This window comes from Lissotriton vulgaris, chromosome 3_1, assembly GCF_964263255.1.
Source record: "Lissotriton vulgaris chromosome 3_1, aLisVul1.2, whole genome shotgun sequence".
Lineage (NCBI taxonomy): Eukaryota > Metazoa > Chordata > Amphibia > Caudata > Salamandridae > Lissotriton > Lissotriton vulgaris.
In genome coordinates this window covers 363,808,562-363,829,887 of record NC_141689.1, presented here as the reverse complement: position 1 = coordinate 363,829,887, position 21,326 = coordinate 363,808,562, and the positions used below count along the sequence as shown (strand labels likewise).

The 21,326-nt window shown below is 44.6% G+C and overlaps 1 protein-coding gene across 2 annotated transcripts in view; it reads left to right on the top strand.

Moving 5' to 3' along the window:
* LOC147726460 (complement component C6-like) overlaps positions 1 to 21,326 on the top strand; it is a 1,142,533-nt gene that overhangs the window by 699,605 nt on the left and 421,602 nt on the right. For both annotated transcript variants that reach the window (XM_086960582.1, XM_086960583.1), the window contains exon 12: positions 16,799 to 16,970. In XM_086960582.1, coding sequence (XP_086816708.1) covers positions 16,799 to 16,970 — 172 coding nt within the window. The remainder of the gene's footprint in view (positions 1 to 16,798; positions 16,971 to 21,326) is intronic.

Genomic DNA, 21,326 nt, shown 5'->3' with positions numbered 1-21,326 from the left:
GGTGTATCTAGGGCACTTGGGTATTTAAGTCATTTTTCACTTCACTTCACACGTGTAGATATTATTCCGTGCCACACTGGTTCTCATCTCTTGGGAGATTTTAAGGTTTATGTCAAGCTTTGATAGTTAGTAGTAAAGCCTAATGTTTAATATATGCTTTTGTTGTCCCAGCAGACGTATTATGTCTTTTTATTATTGAGCCCCTTGTACCACATATCCGGTGGTCTCTACATGACATACAGATGGCGTGATATTGCTAAATGTATCACAAGTTCTACGCCCTGAAGAAGGAACTATTTATGTGCTTCAGTGTTCCGAAATGCACGTCTGCGTTTTGTCCTTCTGATTTATGGCTTGCCTCCAACTCATTACATAATAATTGTATTACTGTACAGTTATTTGTCAATGTGTTCTTTCTTTTTTTGTCCAGTGTCTGAATTTGTTGTGTTTGGTCGTCTGGTTTTATTTATTTTTGTTTAATTATGTCATGTGTTGGATTAGTATGTTTAGTGGGCTCTTTTCTGTACTGAATGATTTGTCATTATTCACATAAATGTAATTGTATATATGTACCTTTGAAGCAATTAACTCAAACATTTATTGTATTTATGAATATTTATATATTGCCTGATAATAAAAGTTATACATATAAGTCTGTGGGACAACCACATGTTTGTTTCGGATGAATTACTAATATTTTGTAACCTTGGGGGAGGATTTGGTATTTTCCTTGCGGTATTTTCCCTGCTCTCTTCTCCCTCATTGAGATTTCAGGGACCCTCTGTTGTTTATTTTTGATTGGTCCACCATAGTTACCTTGTTGGACCCAGTATTGGGTTATAAGGGGATAATTTGTGGGCTTGGCTCACAACTCAGATCCCCTCCTCTGATTGTACATCCACAAGACGTCGTAGGTAACATAACAACACCTATGAACATAGGGCTGTTCTAAGGAAATATCATATAAATACTTGGAATATCCGAGGACTGGGCTCAGTCCACAAGCGGCATAGAGTGTTTGCTCAACTAAATAGGAGAAAAGCACAGATAGTCTTTCTCCAAGAGACACACCTCACCAACTCTGAAGCGGCCAAACTGCAGAGGAAATGGAGTGGCCAGATCTTTAACACATCATGCTCAGCAGTTGCACGTGGAGCAGCTATATGGATTAAAAATGGTACACCCTTTATAATTTTTGAACAACGTATAGATACTAATGGTAGATATGTCATTATGCATGGCACATTAGATGGGATACATGTGGTTCTAGTTAGCATATATGCCTCAAATTATGATCAGGACACATTTTTAGAAAGCCTAAATACAACACAAGTGGAATAGGGAGAATTCCCTTGGATACTTGGGTGGGGACTACAATGCAGTACTAAACATTAACCTAGACCCCTCACATATCCCACTGCAGCGAGTGGCACCCATCAGGCAGGCCAAAGCAGTTTGAAATTGGGCCCAAGGTTGGTCCCTTTCGTACGCTTGGCGCATTCAAAACACAGACCTCCATGAATACTCATTCTACTCCCCATGGAGTTCTGGACTTTTTGGTTCCGTCCAGAGGTGTCAGGGATAACACCCGAAGACCCCGGAGTTCCACCTGTCTCGGTGCACAAATAAACAGAAACACGGGCTTCTCGATGGTGGCGTCAAAGACCAAAGGTTTATTACTGCAGGGACACAGAAGTCACAGAAACTACACAGAGCAGATTCTAGGAGCCTGTTCAATTTGTACAAAAAGGTTTGCTCCTTATATACTAAAATTTGAGCTTGAGGCAAATTCTTTACATGTAGTACATTCCCAAACCTTTGTGTCCTAAACAATAAATATTTGGCGTTGCACAGGAATCGTCGACAATATCTGATGTCAAAACATTACGAACGAGGGGTTCCCACTTTTCCATCATAATCTCATGTCAACTTTTCATTCAAGACCCGGACCGCCTCATCGTAAATTTCATTACCTCCCCCTAATAAAGGCCCAGAAGGAAAGGAGCAGAGCCAGGTGTAGAAGATAGAAAAGCAGGATAAGAGATGTTTGTGGGTTGTAAATGGGCAAGGCTACCGGCTTCGGCCGCCTAATCATGATCAGGCCAACGAACACAAGAACCAGTATAGCAGGACTGGCCTCGGGCAGAGGAGGTAGCCTTTGTCGAGTCATGCAGTTACAGCGTGTTCTGCTCTAAGGTGCACGTGTCACTGGAAAGGTGAATCGCCGGCTAAGCCTACGTGTCCTTAATCGAGATGCAGTGATCAGAGGTTATTGCGTATGTGAGGGCAAGAAACACAAAATGGCTGCCATGATCTAAGATGGATGCCATGGGTAGATCGGAAATGTGTTTGTATTAGGAGTACTCTTGCTAGTAGCATAGCGAAAACACCAGGATATGTTAAATGGATCATTTGCGGTTCATTGATACCAAAATTATGTATTTCCGACAATATTGAAAACACGGGTTCAAATCGTCACGGAACCTCAGCCCCTCCTTTTGCCCTTACATAGGCAATTACTCAGTCTATGTCAGAATCTAACTCTATGCTCATCAGGTCAGTGATATGCTGTTGTATCATCATCCTTTCTCGTGCCTTTTCTCCAAACGCAAGTGGTTTTCTAAAACAGGTTGCAGCACAAAGACTACACAGAGCTGGACCACACTGGATAATCAGACAACACGAGAACAGGAATACTAAGATGACACCAATGACCATCAGAACCTTCCATCCCCACGCTGATATCAGAGTCCAAAACCACTCCATGAAGGACCAGTTTCCCTTGTCTACATGTATAGAGTCGGAAATCTTGTGTAGCTTAGAGATCGCCTCATAGACAGTTGGAGCATTATTGGGAATAAAAACACAGCAGCTCGATTGGATCATTCTGCATACCCCACCTCGATCTGCAAGTATTACGTCTAGAACCATACGGTTCTGTAACGTCATGAGTCTATCCGCCAGAAGCTCAGCTGTCAAGTTGCTAAGGGCACCAGCAGTTTCGGTAATAGTAGATTCAACTACCCGTGTTAGCTGACGTATGTTTCTACTATTGGCCATAGGCCCCCAGAACGGAAGGAAACCTTTGAAGAAGTCTCCAGCTTCCTGACCAGCGGTATCTTCTTTACTGAACACACCTCTTGCTACTCTGGTCTTGTGATAATCAGATGAAGCAGTGTACGTTGGAGGCAACAGTCGAGCAATATAACATGAACCTGAAAAGTCAGCAGGCAACCATGTATATGCTCTGTCTTGACAGATGAAGTAGGTACCCCTAGCAGTAAGAAAGGCAGGGGAGGAGTTAGACGGAAACACGTAAGTTTCAATGCACTCACTCCTCCCTAGCTGAGCTCTCGGATTTCTCCCATTTCCTTGCAAACAGACCTGACCTCGGTGAGGCACGACCCAGATTGGAGTTGAGCTTTTACGCTTGCTTTCTCCCAAACTAAGGCGATACTCTGATGAATTCCAACTCAAATATACTCGTAATTCATCTCTAGGGTAAGATGGAGTATTATTGACATCCTTGATCATGTCAATAATTCCCTGGACTAACGCTTTGTTGGCAGAGTTATATTTAGTGGAACGTGGTGGACGCGGAGGATAGGTTTCAAGGGCATAAGCAAAAATGGTCTGAAGGGCCTGAAATGATCCATTATAGCTAAAAGGCAATACCAGATAGGGAATGCCTTTATCCATAGTGTGGGGTATCAAGCCACACACCCAGCAGTCTGTGGTGTTAACTACCAGTTGGTGTTGGTGCAAGAGTTGTACGAAAGTGTTATTGATGCATTCTGAGCGTCGAGCTTGCTCATGTTCAGGAAATGAGTGGAAAGAGTGCATAGAAGAAACAGTAGAAGTAGCAGGATCAAGGGGAGGTACTGTAGTTACTGGCACAAAAATCAAATTCACACCGAAGACAATTCCACCTACCAACGTTATCAAAACAATTAAAAACGTAATAGCACATTGCATCAGAAAACATTTGCTGTGGAGGATTCTGTAAAGTCTGTTTCTGCGAACATAAATCACATTTTCTCGTTGCAGTGCAGGAAGCTCCATCTTCTACAATCCGCTCGCGACCACTGATGATGTGTACGTAGATGAAAATGCCTCTATCAGTCCTGGGAGTTCCCAGAACTAACAGAAAGATCGACCTTGTGTCTGATCCCTGCAGATTCAACTAGGCACACAGCCACGACCCTACGGCTACCCAGACGGCAAGGCAATTTTAAAAACAATAAATCAATAACAAACTTCCTGGCTGAAGGCAAAATGTTAGAATTCAAATATCATAATAGGCAGTTTCCTGCTTTATTTGTCCATATTACGAGACCGTAAATTGTATCTTAGTTTTGCAGGAACTGTTTGATCCGGAAACAGTGTATCATTAGTGGATGTTGCAATGTTCAGGTTCGCAGATGACAGAGTTTCTTCAGATGCAGAGGACAAATGTTCAGAGTTCAAAGGAATGGTTTCAGGGGGAGAGTCAGAGTTCGATGTGTCAGTTATCAATTCGGCATCGCTAAAAGGGACAAACTTGGGTGTTCTCTCGGACTCAGAGGCACCAATTCCCTTCTTAATCCAGTCGTCATAAGGTAATGGCAGAGGCACACGTTTGACATGTGTCGTATGGATCCAGTGCTTGCGTCCAGCCACACGAACAGCAGTTCTCGTTGCTAGTAGAACTTGGTAGGGGCCAACAAATCTGGGCTGAAGGTTCTTTGTCCTGGCGAAGTTCCTCACCACAACGTGGTCACCTGGTTTCAGCTGATGACCTGGACTCTCCGGTGGCTTTGGCAACGCATCGAAAACCTGTTGATGAATAAGACTCAATTTAGCAGTCAAGTCGTAAAGGTAATCAATCAACATTGGATATTCCAGAGAACAAAATTCCTTTGGCCTAGGCACTCCCCAAATGTTAGCGGGACGACCGAAAACTATCTCGTAGGGACTAAGCCCTACTCTAGAATGTACAGTCGCTCTCGTTGATAATAAAGCCAAGGGTAGTGCATCTGGCCAGGATAAACCCGTGGATGCCTGTATCTTAGCAAGTTTCAGTTTGAGGGTGCCATTGTAACCCTCAACTAAACCAGCTGACTGGGGATGATTCGCACTGTGGAACTTCTGTTTTATCCCTAAGCCGGCACACACACTCTGCATAACTTTCCCTACGAATTCACTTCCATTATCTGACCATACAATCCGTGGCATTCCAAATCTGGGGAAGTATTCTTTGAGAAGGATTTTGGCAGTGGACAAGGCAGTATTGTCCTTCAGTGGGTATGCTTCGACCCATCTGGAGAAAGCACAAACTACCACCAGGACGTACTTTAAGTTATTGCACCGATCCATGTGAATGAAGTCTAACTGAATCACTTCAAAAGGACAAGAGGGAGGAGCGAAGTGACCAGCAGGAGTAGGGATTCCCTTGCCAGGATTATGCATCAGGCATACCATACAATTTTTCACCACTCTCTCTGCACATTTACCAATCCCATCATTCTTCCAGACTGGAGCCAACATCTTACAGATCCCCTTAGAACTTATATGCGCTACTCCATGTGCCATTGTCACCACTGCAAGCACAAACGCATCAGGCAACATCCAACGCTGTTGTTCCGACAAGTCAATCCAACACCCACTCGGATCCAACTTGCCCGTACTTTCTTTCCATGTACGCTTTTCCTCCTCAGTCGCCTCTTTCTGAATCTCTTTCACACTTTCCACTGTATCCTCACACATTCCAGACTCAGAAATCCATCTTGCAGAGGTTGCAACATACATTCTACTCATCATATCTCTAGCTGTCTGTTTAGCGGTCTCATCAGCAAAAGCATTCCCACGACCAACATCATCTGTGATTGCTTTATGAGCACTGCATTTCACAATCGCAACTTCAGTCGGCAAGGTTAGAGATTCCAATAAGTCATTAACTAGCTGACCATGTTGAATCTTAGTCCCATGGGACGTAATGAAACCTCTTTCTTTCCACAAACGGACAAAATTATGGGCCACGCCGAACGCGTACTGACTATCTGTGAACACATTCACTCTCTTTCCCTTAGCTAAAACACACGCTCTCGTTAGAGCGATTAATTCTGCAGCTTGGGCAGAATTCTGACTCACTCTCGCAGTCTCCACAATCGTACTCAAAGTCGTTACTGCATAGGCAGCAGTCACATAACCATTCTCCAATTTAAAGCATGACCCATCAACATACAACGTGCCATCTGGATCTGACAATGGGGTGTCTTTTAAATCAATTTGTCCTTTTGTCTCCTCTTCAGTTCTGAAACAGCAATCATGGGGCTCGGAATCACTCGACTCTTGATTAGCCGGCAACAGTGTTGCTGGATTCAATACATTGCATCTTTTGATCTGAATATGACTCGCTAGCAGTGTCAGCTCGTAGCCAGATAATCTAGCACTGGTAAGATGCTGTGTCTTGGTTCGGTTCATGAGTGTGTCCACAGCATGAGGAACCATGACCACTAGCATATTATTCATCACTAGACCAGCAGATTGTCGAATGGAAGCTGCAGCTGCTGCTGTAGCTCTCAAACAACTAGGCAACGCTCTAGCTACCGGATCTAATGTTGATGAAAAGTACGCACAAGGGCGTTGTTTATCACCGAATCTCTGTGTCAGAACACTCAATGCGCAACCTTCTCTCTCGTGAACATAGAGCGTGAATGGCTTACTGTAATCGGGTGTACCCAACACAGGAGCTGAACATAGTGCATTTCGTAACTCAGAAAAACTCTCCTGACATTCGGCAGACCATGGCACCGGACTCGGAACATTTTTCCCAGTCAAAGCTACCAATGGTTTTGCTAAAAGAGAAAAATTTGGGATCCACTGCCTACAGTATGAGGTAATACCTAGAAAGGCACGTACTTCTCTCTGTGTACGGGGAACACTCATCTGCGTAATTGCTTTTATTCTCTCTGGGGTCAACTTCCTTCCCTCCTTTGACAAGAGATGACCTAAGTAGGTCACTTCTTGGCAGCAGTATTGCATTTTCGAAGGTGATACCTTGTGATTCAAATTAGACAAATGATGCAATAACAAAATCGTAGCTGCTTTGCAAGTTTCCTTGTCATCAGCAGCCACTAGAAGGTCATCCACATACTGCACTAGAGCAGAACCTGGAGGAAGTACAAAGGAATCTAACTGACTTTTTAATGCTTGACTGTAAATGGATGGGCTCTCACAATAGCCTTGTGGAGCGCGTTTAAACCTGAAGCTTCGACCTCCTAGACAGAAGCCGAAAATATCTCTGCTTTCCTCGGCTATCGGAATGCTGAAAAAGGCATTCTTCAAGTCGATGACTGAAAACCATGTAGCTGTAGCAGGAATCAATGTTAACAAGGCAGTAATGTCTGGAACCACAGGAAACTGCGGAACTACAATCTTATTAACCTCTCTGAGATCGATAACAAATCTATATACTGGAGGTTTAGAAGGATCAGTACGTTTCAAAATCGGTAATACAGGACTGTTACAGACATTTCCTCTAGTCTCTTCTACCACACCTTTCTTAATCAAATCTTGTACAATTAGTAAAAGTGCACGTTCACCTTCACTAGAAATCTTGTATTGAGGAATTCGTGGAAATTTGACATTTGCTTTTAAAGTGACTACATATGGTGGTATTTCTAAAAGGCCTACATCGTTAGGACCAGTCGCCCAAAGAGTATCAGGGAGAGAACGCAGCTCTGGTGGGAGTGCATCCATTGACAAGTACATCGGAGAGGTGATTCTTTTACCTAACGTTAGCTGTACTCCTTCCGGAGAACAGTACAATGTCGCATGTAGACGTTTTAACAAGTCTAAACCAAGCAGATTTTCATTACAACCTGTTGTCAAAATCAGGGGTGCTTTCAATTGACACGGTCCAACAGAAATAGACAAAGGACCAGATACAGGGTTGTAAACAGGGGCGCCTGAAAAACCTACAGAAACATTTGTTAAGCCGGACAAAGGTGCGCCAGGGAGTTTCGCATGAATGATAGAACTTTTTGCGGCACCAGTATCCAACAGAAACGGTTCGACTACACCTGATGTTGCTACTGCGACATAAGGCCCACTCTGATCCACTGGAACTGATACTACTCCCTCTCTTTGTCCATGGCTGTCCTAGTATCCAGTTTGTTGAAATCCCTCGTCATTTTCACAATAGTCTTCGACATGATACTGTTGCGACCTATTCTGTTGAGCAGGCTGTCCATTTCGCTGATCAAAGTGATTGGAAGGGCGATCATTTGTTTGTGGAGGCATAGCACCTCGTCCTCGACCTCTAGAATTCTGCACAAAACCACCACGACCTCTCTGAGCTGCTGCTGCGTTATTTTGCGCTAAAACTGGACATTCATTTTTATAATGACCCTCTTTCTTACAATACGCACACTGATTCCACTGGTATTGTGGTCTCTGAGAACCATAATCTGTCCTTTGATATGACCCTTGCTGTGTATAGGTCTGATTCATGTGAGGCGGATATGCTTGTTGCAGAAGAACTTTAGTTTTTAAGTCTTTCGTTTTCTTATCTGATTTCTCTTTCTCCTCTTTATCCCTGTTCTCATAATACTGTGCAGTTGCAAGTATTTGCGCAGTTGTAGAGACAGCCCACGCACTCTCAGAATCTTTTAATTTATTGCATAGCTCGGGTAGCAAATTGTGTACAAATTTATCGACAAACAATCTCTATCCTCCTTCTGTGCTCATATCCTGACCACTGTGATCTACAAAAGTCTCTTCGAACCTCGTGAAAAAGTCGGAGACACTTTCGTCTTTCTTTTGCCTGCATGCGGATAATTTGTCCCAGTTAACACGCAATGCTGGCATCAGAGTCTTCATTAAGTCGATCATCCTACCTGGAAGATTAGCAATTAGAGGTTCGGGTTTGGAACCACCTATCTGCTGACCATCTGCTGCAATGATAGCCGCCCAATCACCACCTAGAGCAACTGGGTGATTTTCTTTACGAATTTTGGCCCAAATAGGTTGCGGAACTACATTCCCAAATAACATGTCAATGTCCGCTAGATTCATTACACAAGCCTCAACTGTTTGTGCTAACTCCTTATAATATCCGGCAGGGTTTTTACGCGGGTCTGGCAAGGCCTGTTTCACTGCCAATACCTCAGCTCACTTCCACGGAATGTGTATCCACACTCTCTGGAATTGTGCCGGAGCAGCCGCAATACCATTCACTGCATCAGCTTGCACAGCTTCGCGCCAAATTGGAGGAACCTCTCTCATTGGATATTGGCGATTATGCTTCGTATTACTTTTCTCTAAGTCCCTCGGTGAGCGAAGTGATGGATCATTCCTATAGCTTAAAATCAGTTCCATCGCTTCTTTTATATTTTGTCCTACTATCATTCCTGCAGCGAACTCTTTCTGAACTTTGATTAAGTCTTCTAAATTTGATTCACAGTCATCTTCTTCTAGTTCCTCACGTAAAAGAGAGCACATCTCGTCGAATACATATCGTTGTGTTGGTTCGTTCCACTGCATAAATGTATCTAGTACATCTCTCGTACTATATCTCCTACTCTTCGAAATCCATCGGAGAGCCGTGGAATCTAATATTCCCCGTTCCTCAGTACTTGGGAGCTGACTACGTCTCTGCACAGACTCAGAAGTAGGGGTCTTAATTAAAGATTTATAGAAAGGAGACAGAATGTTGGAGACAGAATCAGTGATTCTTCGACGAACAGAAAGCGGAGTCATAATACTAGCAGATGTAGAAAACACAGTAGCAGTTGGAACAGATAGTACAGGGACAGTAGGGGTATCTAGTAAAGCAGCTTGTGAAGCAGTAGGTGTAAGCAATATAGGTATAGGCAAAGAAGTCGGCAACCCAGGAAGAGGAGGTGCCGTAGGAACATTTACATTAACCACAGGAGGTACAGGAGCTTGATTCTGAGGGGCAGGAGCAGGAATACCAGGTTGTCCAGCAACCGGCAATTGAACATTCGGTACAGGTGGAGCCGTAGCACTCTGTGCATACGGTGGGGGTGACCGTAACAAGTAAGACAACAGAGGATCATTTTCAGGGTCCTCTACTATCTTAGTTGTACTCGATGGCAAGGCAGGATAGCACTTATCTATCGCTAGGTTACGCTCTCTAGTAGCTATCTCCATTACTTTCTCAGACTCGTTGTCTTGCAGCTGCTTAGCCGCTTGTTCTAAAGTTAACTCTTGCTCTTTCTGTTCTTTTTTCAACCTTTTAATTTCTCTCTGTTTAGATTCTTTTCGCCAGAAACGGAAAGAATCAAACATTGCCGGCCGGGCTTTCTTCTTAAACAATTTCACTTCTAAATTGTCAAGAACTTCAGGTTCAAAACTACCATGTAGTGGCCAACTAAGGACACCATCTTTTTCAGTGTATCGGACCCACACCTCGTTATAAGATATAGGACCCACTCCAAACTTACAATAAAGATCATATAGGGGAGTTCCAATCGGAGGAACCAGACATGAGTCCTCCAACCGGGAATCACTGTTGCAACCAAAGCACGACAACATACAATTTTTCCGACTTACCATTTTATAATCCGGAACACAGAACAAACAAACACAAACAGGAATGTGCACTCGAACCAAGAACTTAGGCCTACCAAAAGCGAACAAATGTATCGATACCCAAACTAAACCAATAGATTATCGTAACCAGAACTACCAGTGATAATCTTACGAAACCAAACCAAACCAAGAACTAAAAGGATTTTAACAACCCTTACGAAGTAACCAACTAGCAACCACTAAATACTTAACTGAGGCACTGAAGACGTCACCAAGGAGAAACCCGTCACGTTTCGCCGTACTAAGGACTGCACCTCGGGTCCAAGACAGGGCGACGGTCAAGGCAACGGACCACTGCAGCCTTCCTGAACGGGAACCCTCGTGGAAGAGAACGTCGGGCCACTTTTGCGATATGCCGGGATCGATGAAGTGGGGCGCCTCCCTCAGGAATCTTCACACGAAGCTTCTCGAACTCTTCAGGCTTTTGGACCGGTACCGAATGACGTCGCCCCACGTTGGGCGCCAATTGGAGTTCTGGACTTTTTGGTTCCGTCCAGAGGTGTCAGGGATAACACCCGAAGACCCCGGAGTTCCACCTGTCTCGGTGCACAAATAAACAGAAACACGGGCTTCTCGATGGTGGCGTCAAAGACCAAAGGTTTATTACTGCAGGGACACAGAAGTCACAGAAACTACACAGAGCAGATTCTAGGAGCCTGTTCAATTTGTACAAAAAGGTTTGCTCCTTATATACTAAAATTTGAGCTTGAGGCAAATTCTTTACATGTAGTACATTCCCAAACCTTTGTGTCCTAAACAATAAATATTTGGCGTTGCACAGGAATCGTCGACAATATCTGATGTCAAAACATTACGAACGAGGGGTTCCCACTTTTCCATCATAATCTCATGTCAACTTTTCATTCAAGACCCGGACCGCCTCATCGTAAATTTCGTTACCTCCCCCTAATAAAGGCCCAGAAGGAAAGGAGCAGAGCCAGGTGTAGAAGATAGAAAAGCAGGATAAGAGATGTTTGTGGGTTGTAAATGGGCAAGGCTACCGGCTTCGGCCGCCTAATCATGATCAGGCCAACGAACACAAGAACCAGTATAGCAGGACTGGCCTCGGGCAGAGGAGGTAGCCTTTGTCGAGTCATGCAGTTACAGCGTGTTCTGTTCTAAGGTGCACGTGTCACTGGAAAGGTGAATCGCCGGCTAAGCCTATGTGTCCTTAATCGAGATGCAGTGATCAGAGGTTATTGCGTATGTGAGGGCAAGAAACACAAAATGGCTGCCATGATCTAAGATGGATGCCATGGGTAGATCGGAAATGTGTTTGTATTAGGAGTACTCTTGCTAGTAGCATAGCGAAAACACCAGGATATGTTAAATGGATCATTTGCGGTTCATTGATACCAAAATTATGTATTTCCGACAATATTGAAAACACGGGTTCAAATCGTCACGGAACCTCACCCACCACACATGTTACACACAAGACTCGATCGGGTGTTCTGCTCCACTAGCCTCATCAACCAAGTCAGGCATACTACTTACATGGGGAAGACACTATCCGATCACAACCCTTTAGAACTTGCCTTGCTCTGGGGGAAGATCCCTACACCAATCCCTACCTGGAGACTGCGGCCTGGAGGGAGTTCCAGGTTTGGCGGCCAGGTAGGAGAAGGACCTTCCTCCTGTAGTGGCTCTGCGGATGCGTGGGACGGCGGCGAGGGCTTGGCTGGCGGATCGGAGTTGGCGTTTGGGAGCGTAGAAGTTGATTCGGTTGTTGAGGTAGCTCGGGCCTTGGTCGTGGAGAGCTTTGTGTGCGTGGGTAAGGAGGCAGAAGGTGATTCTCTTGTTGACCGGGAGCCAGTGCAGGTCTCTTAGGTGTCCGGAGATGTGGCTGTGTCGTGGGATGTCGAGGATGAGTCTGGCTGAGGCGTTCTGGATGCGCTGGAGCCTCTTCTGGATCTTGGCTGTGGTTCCGGCGTAGAGTGCGTTGCCGTAGTCCAGTCGGCTGGTGACGAGGGCCTGGGTGACGGTCTTCCTGGTCTCTGTGGGGATCCACCAGAAGATCTTCCGCAGCATGCGCAGGATGTTGAAGCATGACGAGGAGACGGCGTTGACTTGCCTGGTCATGGAGAGGGAGGAGTCCAGGATGAAACCCAGGTTGCGTGCGTGGTCCGTCGGTTTGGGTGCGGTGCCCAGGGCGGGGGGCCACCAGGAGTTGTCCCAGGCGGAGGGCGAGGAGCCCAGGATGAGGACCTCCGTCTTATCTGTGTTCAGCTTCAGGCGGCTCGTCGTCATCCACTCGGCTACCTCTCTCATCCCTTTGTGCAGGTTGGCTCTGGCGGTGGCGGGGTCGTTGGTCAGGGAGAGGATCAGCTGGGTGTCGTCGGCGTAGGAGATTATGTTGAGGTTGTGTTGGCGTGCGATGGCAATACTCATACACAAGGTCTTGAAAGAAGTGGAAAACAAACTAGGGAAACCTAGAACAGGGGGCAGCAAAGTATCCTAATAGTGCAGCAAACCTCCAAAAAGCACGCGTCACATATGCTGAACTGCTTGAATGCCGCTGCATAATAGATTACCAATCCTATACACAACAACTGCATGCTGAAGCAGACAAGTCTGCCCCTCTCCTAACGCGAATATTTTGTGATACCCCACACTCCACCCAATACATGAAGTTACCACAATAGATGGTGCTACAGTTACAACGCAGAACGAAATAAACTCCGCCTTTAGGGACTATTAGAATGTGCTTTAGGAGGTTCCCATAGCAGTAGGTGCACATACAACAGAAGTATTCCTGAGGGACCTCAACTGCCCACAATTATCCCTGACGGATCAAAACTGAGATAAAAGACGCAATTAGAGAGCTCCTGCGTAACAAAACTGCAGGCCTAGACGGCCTCCCAGAAGAATTTTATAACACCTACTCAGCCCAACTAGTCCCCCCATTGGAACACCTCTACCAATCAGCATTAGAAATGGGTGGTCGCCCTCCTACTACAATGCAAGCGCTAGTTACCTCCCTCCCCAAACCTGGCAGAATGCCACCCATTATCACTTTTAAACACCAAATATAAGATCCTAAGCAAGATCCTAGCCCATCGACTACTTCCCTTTCTGTCCCAACTTATACATACAAACCAATGAGGTTTTGTGGCTGGTCGTAGCATCTCTCTAAATATAAGATGTTTTTACCATGTAATGGACGCAACCCCTACTGAGCATACGGGAGCTTGGTACATCTCCCTAGATCTGTGCCAAGTGAATTTGCCTGTTTTTCCCGCAGCCTTTCACCCGCATGTTGTTACAACGCTGTCGCTACCATGACCACGTTGTAACAATGCATACCATTACCTCGCAAGTCGTAACAACGGCTTTCGGAAGGGGGGCGCTGGATGTTGTAATAGTATAATTTACTTTTCCAACTACAGCCTTTCCCACAGTAGGGAAGGTGTTCGATTTTAAATCCAACACCTTCTCCCCTCTCCGCAAGTCGCAGTTACGACTTGCGGTTTAATGGTACGCATCGTTACAACGCTGTTGTGGTAACGACCGCGCTGTATCAAGATGCGGCGTGACGGTTTCATGGTGAAGATTGTTCACTGCGCCAAGCCTTCAATACTCTCTACTGAGAACATATGCTAGCAGTACTCAGCAGGTTTGACATTCCCCCGACTACCTGCATTGGGATAAACTATTATATACATTGCCAACTGCAAGAACCCGCACAGGAGCACATATATCACAGCCCTTCCCAATATGCAGAGGCACAAGAGAGGGTTGGCCATTATCTCCACTGCTTTTTGTGTGAGCACTCAAGCCACTAGCAATAAAGCTTTGACAAGAAGCAGCGGAAAAGGGCATCAATATTGGTCACACAATACACACACCGTCTCTATATACAGATGATATAATCCTTTATTTCAAGAACCTACAAGAAGACCTATACCTCATAGCAAATATATTTACGCATTTTGCTTAGGAATACTACAGCTTCTGCAGTATCCAATTTCAGGACTTTCTTTTAATGAGGCTAAATCCTACGCCTATTTTTTTTAAAAACAATCTACAGACAACAACAATACCATTTGGACCCTATGCTTTCCAAGTCAAATATTTAGGCATCCAAATATATAGACCTCCACAAGACCTATTGGAAGGCAATCTCCAAAAAGCAGTCTCCTCTCTCTGTACCCAAGTGATCTTCTGGATATCCCTTCCCCTATCTGTAGCAGGCCGTAAAGCTATCTCCAAAACTCCACGACTACTTTATTATTTTACTAACCTCCCAATAGTGATTCCAGCTGTGTATTTTACAGCCCTAAACACACTGCTGTCTGAGTTAATATGGGGAAAAGGCCACAGAAGGGTAAGTCTTCCCAAGCTGCAATTGGGGTTGCACAAAGGAGGCATGGGAGCTCCTGACATTGGAGCATATTGTTTTGCAGGTCAGTTGCAATGGCTTGCATACTGGCTTGCTGGACGTAATCTACACAAACTAGGATACACACCAGATGCCTTGTCCCAAGGAACTTTACACACATTACTTCTACCCCAGAGCAAGACCCCACTAACAGCCCCACTACCACTAAAAGTACACCTCGATTACTGAAGGAGAGCTCTGCAATACGCAAAGGGACTGGTCCCATATGCCAAAAACATTTCACTGTTGGGTCTCCCCACTCCCCTTGGGTTAGTAACAAAATGCTGCATACACAAATGGGAAGGGGAGGGGGAACAACAGTGGGGGCACTGTTTGCTGATGGAATACTATAAAACCACGAGAACTTTATTTATGAACAGTGAGTACCAGGGTCCCTATATCTTCTGCATGCATTTATTGGTAGATTCATCAGAAAATGCTAGTCCCCAACTAACACTGAACCCCCTACACACAAATTTGTTCACTCCCTATATCTAATGTCCAATGGTTGTCATCTGACCCAGTGGCTCCATTCCAGTATCCTCATTCATGCCACAGCGGCACCTGCACGAATGAAGGATAAATGGGACAGAGACTTAGGAAGGGAACTCCTGAACAAGGACGGGGACTCTATATTTGAATACTCCAAAAAAGTATCACGAAACGCTAAATTTAAATTTATACAGTACATGATAGTGCATAGGGGCTACCTGGGCCACCCATTGACTAAACAAAATGTACCCCTACACATAGGAAAATTGACCAGGATGAAAATCCCCAGACGCCGGCCTGATGCATATGCACTCCTTTCCATCTTTTGGGCACAGGTTGCAGACACAATCAGAGCAGTGACTGGGATTACACACTGGAACACAGCAGAAAGCTGTATAGTGGGCTTATACCACCGTTCCAAGAATCAGGAAGTACGGGCGAGATTTGCAGACTTGGCCTTACTTATTGCAAAACGATCCATAACTATGAGATGGAAATTCCCCTTGCCACCCATCATATTACACTGGCATGAGGAGGTGTTCCTGTGGGGGAAGGCGGAGAGTGCGGCAATACGGAGGGAAGAGTATAGAGGTCTGAGAAAAGCACCAATATCAGTGGAGTGGGACATGATGTTGGAAGCCTTCATGGCTACTGACCTTCCGACACATTAACAGTATATAGACCATCTGTATCTTCGGGCAATTCTTGGAACCAGATAATACAATGCAAATCCAAGTCTGCCCATGATTATAGACACATAGGATCGGAGCTAATGGACCAGGTACCGATTCCCGATGGATATCGAATTAACTACAGTCTCATTACAAGTAATGTGGTGAGCCAGGCGGGGGGAGGGGTGTTGTTTGTTGTACTATACAATATCCACGAATACTGCATTATGCGCCACACATGCTTTCATTTGCTCTTATGTATACCCAGAGATCCCACCATGGCATTATATAACTGTTGAAACCGTAACAGCATAAGGATGTCTATGGTGGTATAAATTACGCATATATAGATGCAATGTACGAGTCACAAAATCAATAAAGTTTGTTTAAAAATAATGTAATGCATAAATACATAGTACAGATCTAATATGCACCTACACAACAGCACAGCACACCATTTGTTTAATTTACATAATTTCGCCAGGTATTTCAAAACCCATTATATTATTTGCACATTTTGTCTGAAAAGTTAGTTTGCGTTCTGGATCACGTATATTATTACGCTTATAAGGTTTTATGAATGTGAATGTTAAAGTTAAATATCGTTACCAATGGGTGAGTTGAAATAATTACTACTGTATTTGTTTACATTTTAAAGTTGCCGTTGACGGGTACTGGAATTGTTGGTCTGCGTGGGGCCCATGCAATGCTTCTTTTAAGAGAAAGAGGACAAGACAGTGCAATAATCCCTCACCTCTGAATGGAGGCAAGCCCTGCAAAGGGGAGAGTGAACAAGAAGAAGACTGTCACTTTTCAATATTCCTAGATGGGTAAGAAAGATCCCGAACATGCAAGTAGTTATGGTATATCAATAAAGGTCGAAGGTTATGATGAATGCTGGAATTACTTTTCATTCGGATTTATTTTAAAGCATGCTTGTTGGGTGCAAACTGTCGGAATATACATCCTGAAGAAGAAATCATGAATGTGCAACCATTTTCTCTAGGGCTTCTAGCTGACCATGGTAATTGAGGACACTTATGTACTTTTATTTTCTACATGACCAAATATGGTGATGTTTTTCTAAGCAGACAGTGCTTGATACATGGGATGCATGACGTTACAACGCATGCTTTTACCACGCATGCCTTTACAACGCGTTTTTTTACAATGCATGCCTTTACAACGCATAGTGCTTTGGGGCGCTGGATAGTGAATAGTTTGATTTACTGTTCCAACTCCAGTCCCCGTGGATAGTAGGGAAGGTGTTGGAGAGTAAATTAAACCTATTCCCTATCCTAGAGCACCCCCCAGCGCAATGCGTTGTAATGGTTTGCGTTGTAAAAGTTGCGTCGTAAAGGCACTGCGTGGTAAAAGTTGCGTTGTAAAGGTTGTTTACCGATACATGTAATGTAGAATGCTCTTTTCTGTAGTGCGTGTCTCAGCACACATTCCTTTGGAATGGCAAATGTCCCAATTCACAACACTTTTGCTATGACTTGGTAGTAAAGAGATTCAATAAGTCCCATGACTAAAGGGACATATTTATCAAGGGCTTATGTTGCCCTTACATCACACATGGTAAATCAAGAGCAATAAAAGCCCTTAAGTGAGGTGTACTATGCCTTGCGTGGCTCTGTAAATCTGGAGCAACGCAAGGCAGTGCAAGTTGCTGCCTTGCAATATTCTGCCCTGGCAAGGTGTTCCAGGGGTGGAGCATGGGAGATACGTTTATTTCTTCAAAGGTTTTCCTCTTTTATTTTTGTGCAGGATGATGTCCCGTCCTGCACAAAAACAATCCTGACTGTAATGCAGGCACCCTTGCACCCTGGTGCATGGGTGCCTGCATTGGTGCCTGGCCGCCACAAGTGCACCAGCACAGAGGTAGAGTGGGAATTTGCCATATCTTAATAGATGTGCACATTCCTGCCTTCTTCATTTAATGCAGCATAGCAAGTTTTCTTGCTGCATTGAGTTGTGCCAAATATTAGTAAATTTGCCCCTAAATGTCTGATTGGCCTTTCCAATCGTCCTGTCTCTAATCATGCCTTCACAGCGGTGCATTTAAAAATATCTAATTTTTCCAAATTTAGGAACACAGTTTTGGAGCTAAAACTACCAATAAAAAGTTTGAGAACCCAATAAATCACAAATCTCTTCAAAAATGGACTGAAGTTCGTCCAGGTTCAGTCTACTTAGGACTATCTATTTTTATGCACGTAACCCCATAATGGTTTGCTGTAGGAAATTTGATTTTGTTTCCGGGGCACACACAGACAGCGATTGTGCACGAGCGAGCGGTGGACAGAGGAAAAATAGCGGCAAGTGGATCGGAGCAGAGCAGAGGAGCGGTGAGGAGCTTCCCCCGGCCTAAGGCTCTCGGCTCCCGGTGCCTGGATTTCGGGATCTGCTTCCTCCAGCTCTCAGACCCCCAGCACGACACCCGGCTGTTGATGCAATGGTGGTTGGCGAGGAGCGGGGAGCTCCAGACACCCAGACCTCTGACTTCCAGAGCCATTCCTGACCCATTTGACTCACGAGGCCCCTGTCCCCAGCCATAGAAAAGCGTGAGGTCTCAGCACATGGAACCAATCTTTTGCTGACTCATGGCTGGCAGGAGAGGTTTGCGAGGTCGCAGACACAGGTGCAGACCCAGTTGCAATCGGAGCCAGACAGTCATCATCAATGAAAGAGTAGAGGAGTGTGGAGAAGAGAAGCGAAGTGTGCAGAGTGCAGAGCGCAGAGAGCCCGGCTGCTTCTAGTGACGGCCGCTGAGTGTTGAGCTCAGTTGTCCGCGGAGGCGGGCCAACTAGGTTGGATGCGACTTGTGGTCAATCTTGAGTGCCCTGCTCCTGCTTGCCCTTGGAGTGTGTTTGGTGCCCAATACCAGCATTTTTGCCCCCTGGTCTCACTCCAAACTCACCAAACTGACTCTCACCTCCACTCCCGCACAGAACCTCTCAAAGGAAAACTCCAAGGACCCTGGAACTAAACAATATCAGCCACAAATACCATAAGTACTACAAGGACCTACTATTAATTAAAACAACTACAAATCAAAAACAACAATCCAATCAGAAAAAAACAAGTAAAACAAGGGAAGTAAAGTAAAAAGAGCAAAGCAAAAAGCAAAAAGTAAAGCGATAAGAGCTAAGGAAGTGCAAAAGAAGACGTAAAAAGTGAGGGAACCAGGAGCCTTGTGCTATGCGATCTGGGAACGTTAGAACTGAGGTCAAGACAAAGAAAAAAGCCAGACAAAACAGTAGAAGAAACACCAGAAGAGACTCTGTCTCAATCACAGAAGGGACACAATGAAAAGAAAATTCAGATCCATTGCCCCAGCAGTGTTACCAATGTTAAATAAAAAGCTAGTAGGAAGGAATTCGAAAATCACGGATTTCCTTATTTCCCCAAATTTCAGAGCTCAGAAAAGAACATTGAGACTTAAAGATAAAACCACAAATATGTTTTTTTTTGGTTGAATCCAAAACACCAACCGACATAAAAAAAAGCGCAAATCAATATCCCATTGGAAGACAGTTGCAGCACCCCAAAGACTTTATGAACAACCTACAAACAAGTAATCGTGGCAGCTCAGATAAATGCAAGTGAAGCATTACAAAATTCACTAACGAGTCCAAAAAAAGTTATGCCACAAGCTACCACGAAGAGGCAGTTTGCAAGTCTTGGGGTACTCTCAAGTACCCGTGTGACCAAATCCAGTGAAGGCTAAGCATGCATTCCTTCCAAAGCCAGTGTGCACTGCATGAGTAAGAGAGATGAAAATATCTTGGGGGACCATTGGCAGATCCGCCCAGACTAGCATCAGGAACTCAAGAGTGCCTAATAAGCCCATTTAGACTAAAACATGAAACCCCAATGGAAGAAACTTCTCTCTTCACACCAAAGACCTACAAAAAGACCTCCCAATAAAAGGGCTTCTCTAGGATTACAATCACAATTACAAGATGCCACTATCCCCAATAAAGACACGATCAGGGATTAGACCCGTAGTTAACCTAAGTACAGAGCAATCAACAAAGTCTTGAACGGGGTCGGCCCCATTGTTCAACCAAGTACAAGCCTGATTGGAGACCCTAATGACAGCACCATGATCAAACCAGGAGACGACATAAGTCCCAGCCAGCAACGGGACGCTAATCAGACAGACCACCTTTCAGACCACATTTCATTCCATTATGGCCCCTATTCATTAACATAATGGAAACAATTTTGTCAGCTTTATTCAAACATTCAGAAAAACTAGAGTTGCAAGTAGATCTCCTGCAAGCCCTTGCCCTACACGTCTCTGGTATAGAAAGAAAAATTCAAGTATTAAACTCCATCATCGAGCGAGTGCAAGAAGACCCACACACCACGTATCATGAGCGCCAATGTACAAGCACCATGTGTCAACTAAAGTCCATCCGGGAGATTCTCACAGACATACTGTCAGAAGTAAAAAATAACAGACATGGTTACACCGGCGGATAGCATTTTCACAAAAACAACGGTGACTCCGCAGAATCCTACATTTCCTTCTGGCCCTTTGGAAAGCACGGAGGGAATGGCTGGCAACTCAAGACAAACACATCAAATAACTCATTGACCCAAATCAATCTCCAAAACTAAAAATACTATGACGACCCAGGGCCAGAGGCAGCAGTTTTAAAATTGCAGCAACAAAACCCCAGTAACCAACTAACAAAACGGGAACGCAAAAGATTGAGAAAGTCAAGGCATGATAAGGAAAAGAGATGTCAAGCAATAACTCTGAGTTCTCAAAAACAGTCCCAAGAACAATCCTCTATAAGTGACCACGAGATGAATATGCAGGAAGCAACTCCAGGAAACAAGTTAGCTGAAGAGATGGCAAACAAGCACAACATTGAAAAGTCGTCTGAATCGAAATATCAACCCAATAATCATGGAATAATTACTTGACCATTAGACCTGACAACAATGCAAACAGTCCATCAAAAAGACCCCTGGCAACCGGTCCCTTCCGACCAAAATAAAAATGGCAAATTACAGCAAACCCCATGGGTAGAACAACAAAGCATATCTGAATACTTTCCCAAATAAGCAAAAGCCCAAACCAGCACAATTGAGGCAGAACAGCAGGACCCACAGAAATCCAGGCATAGCTCAGAAATTCAGACCGATCAGTTCCTGATTATCAGGAG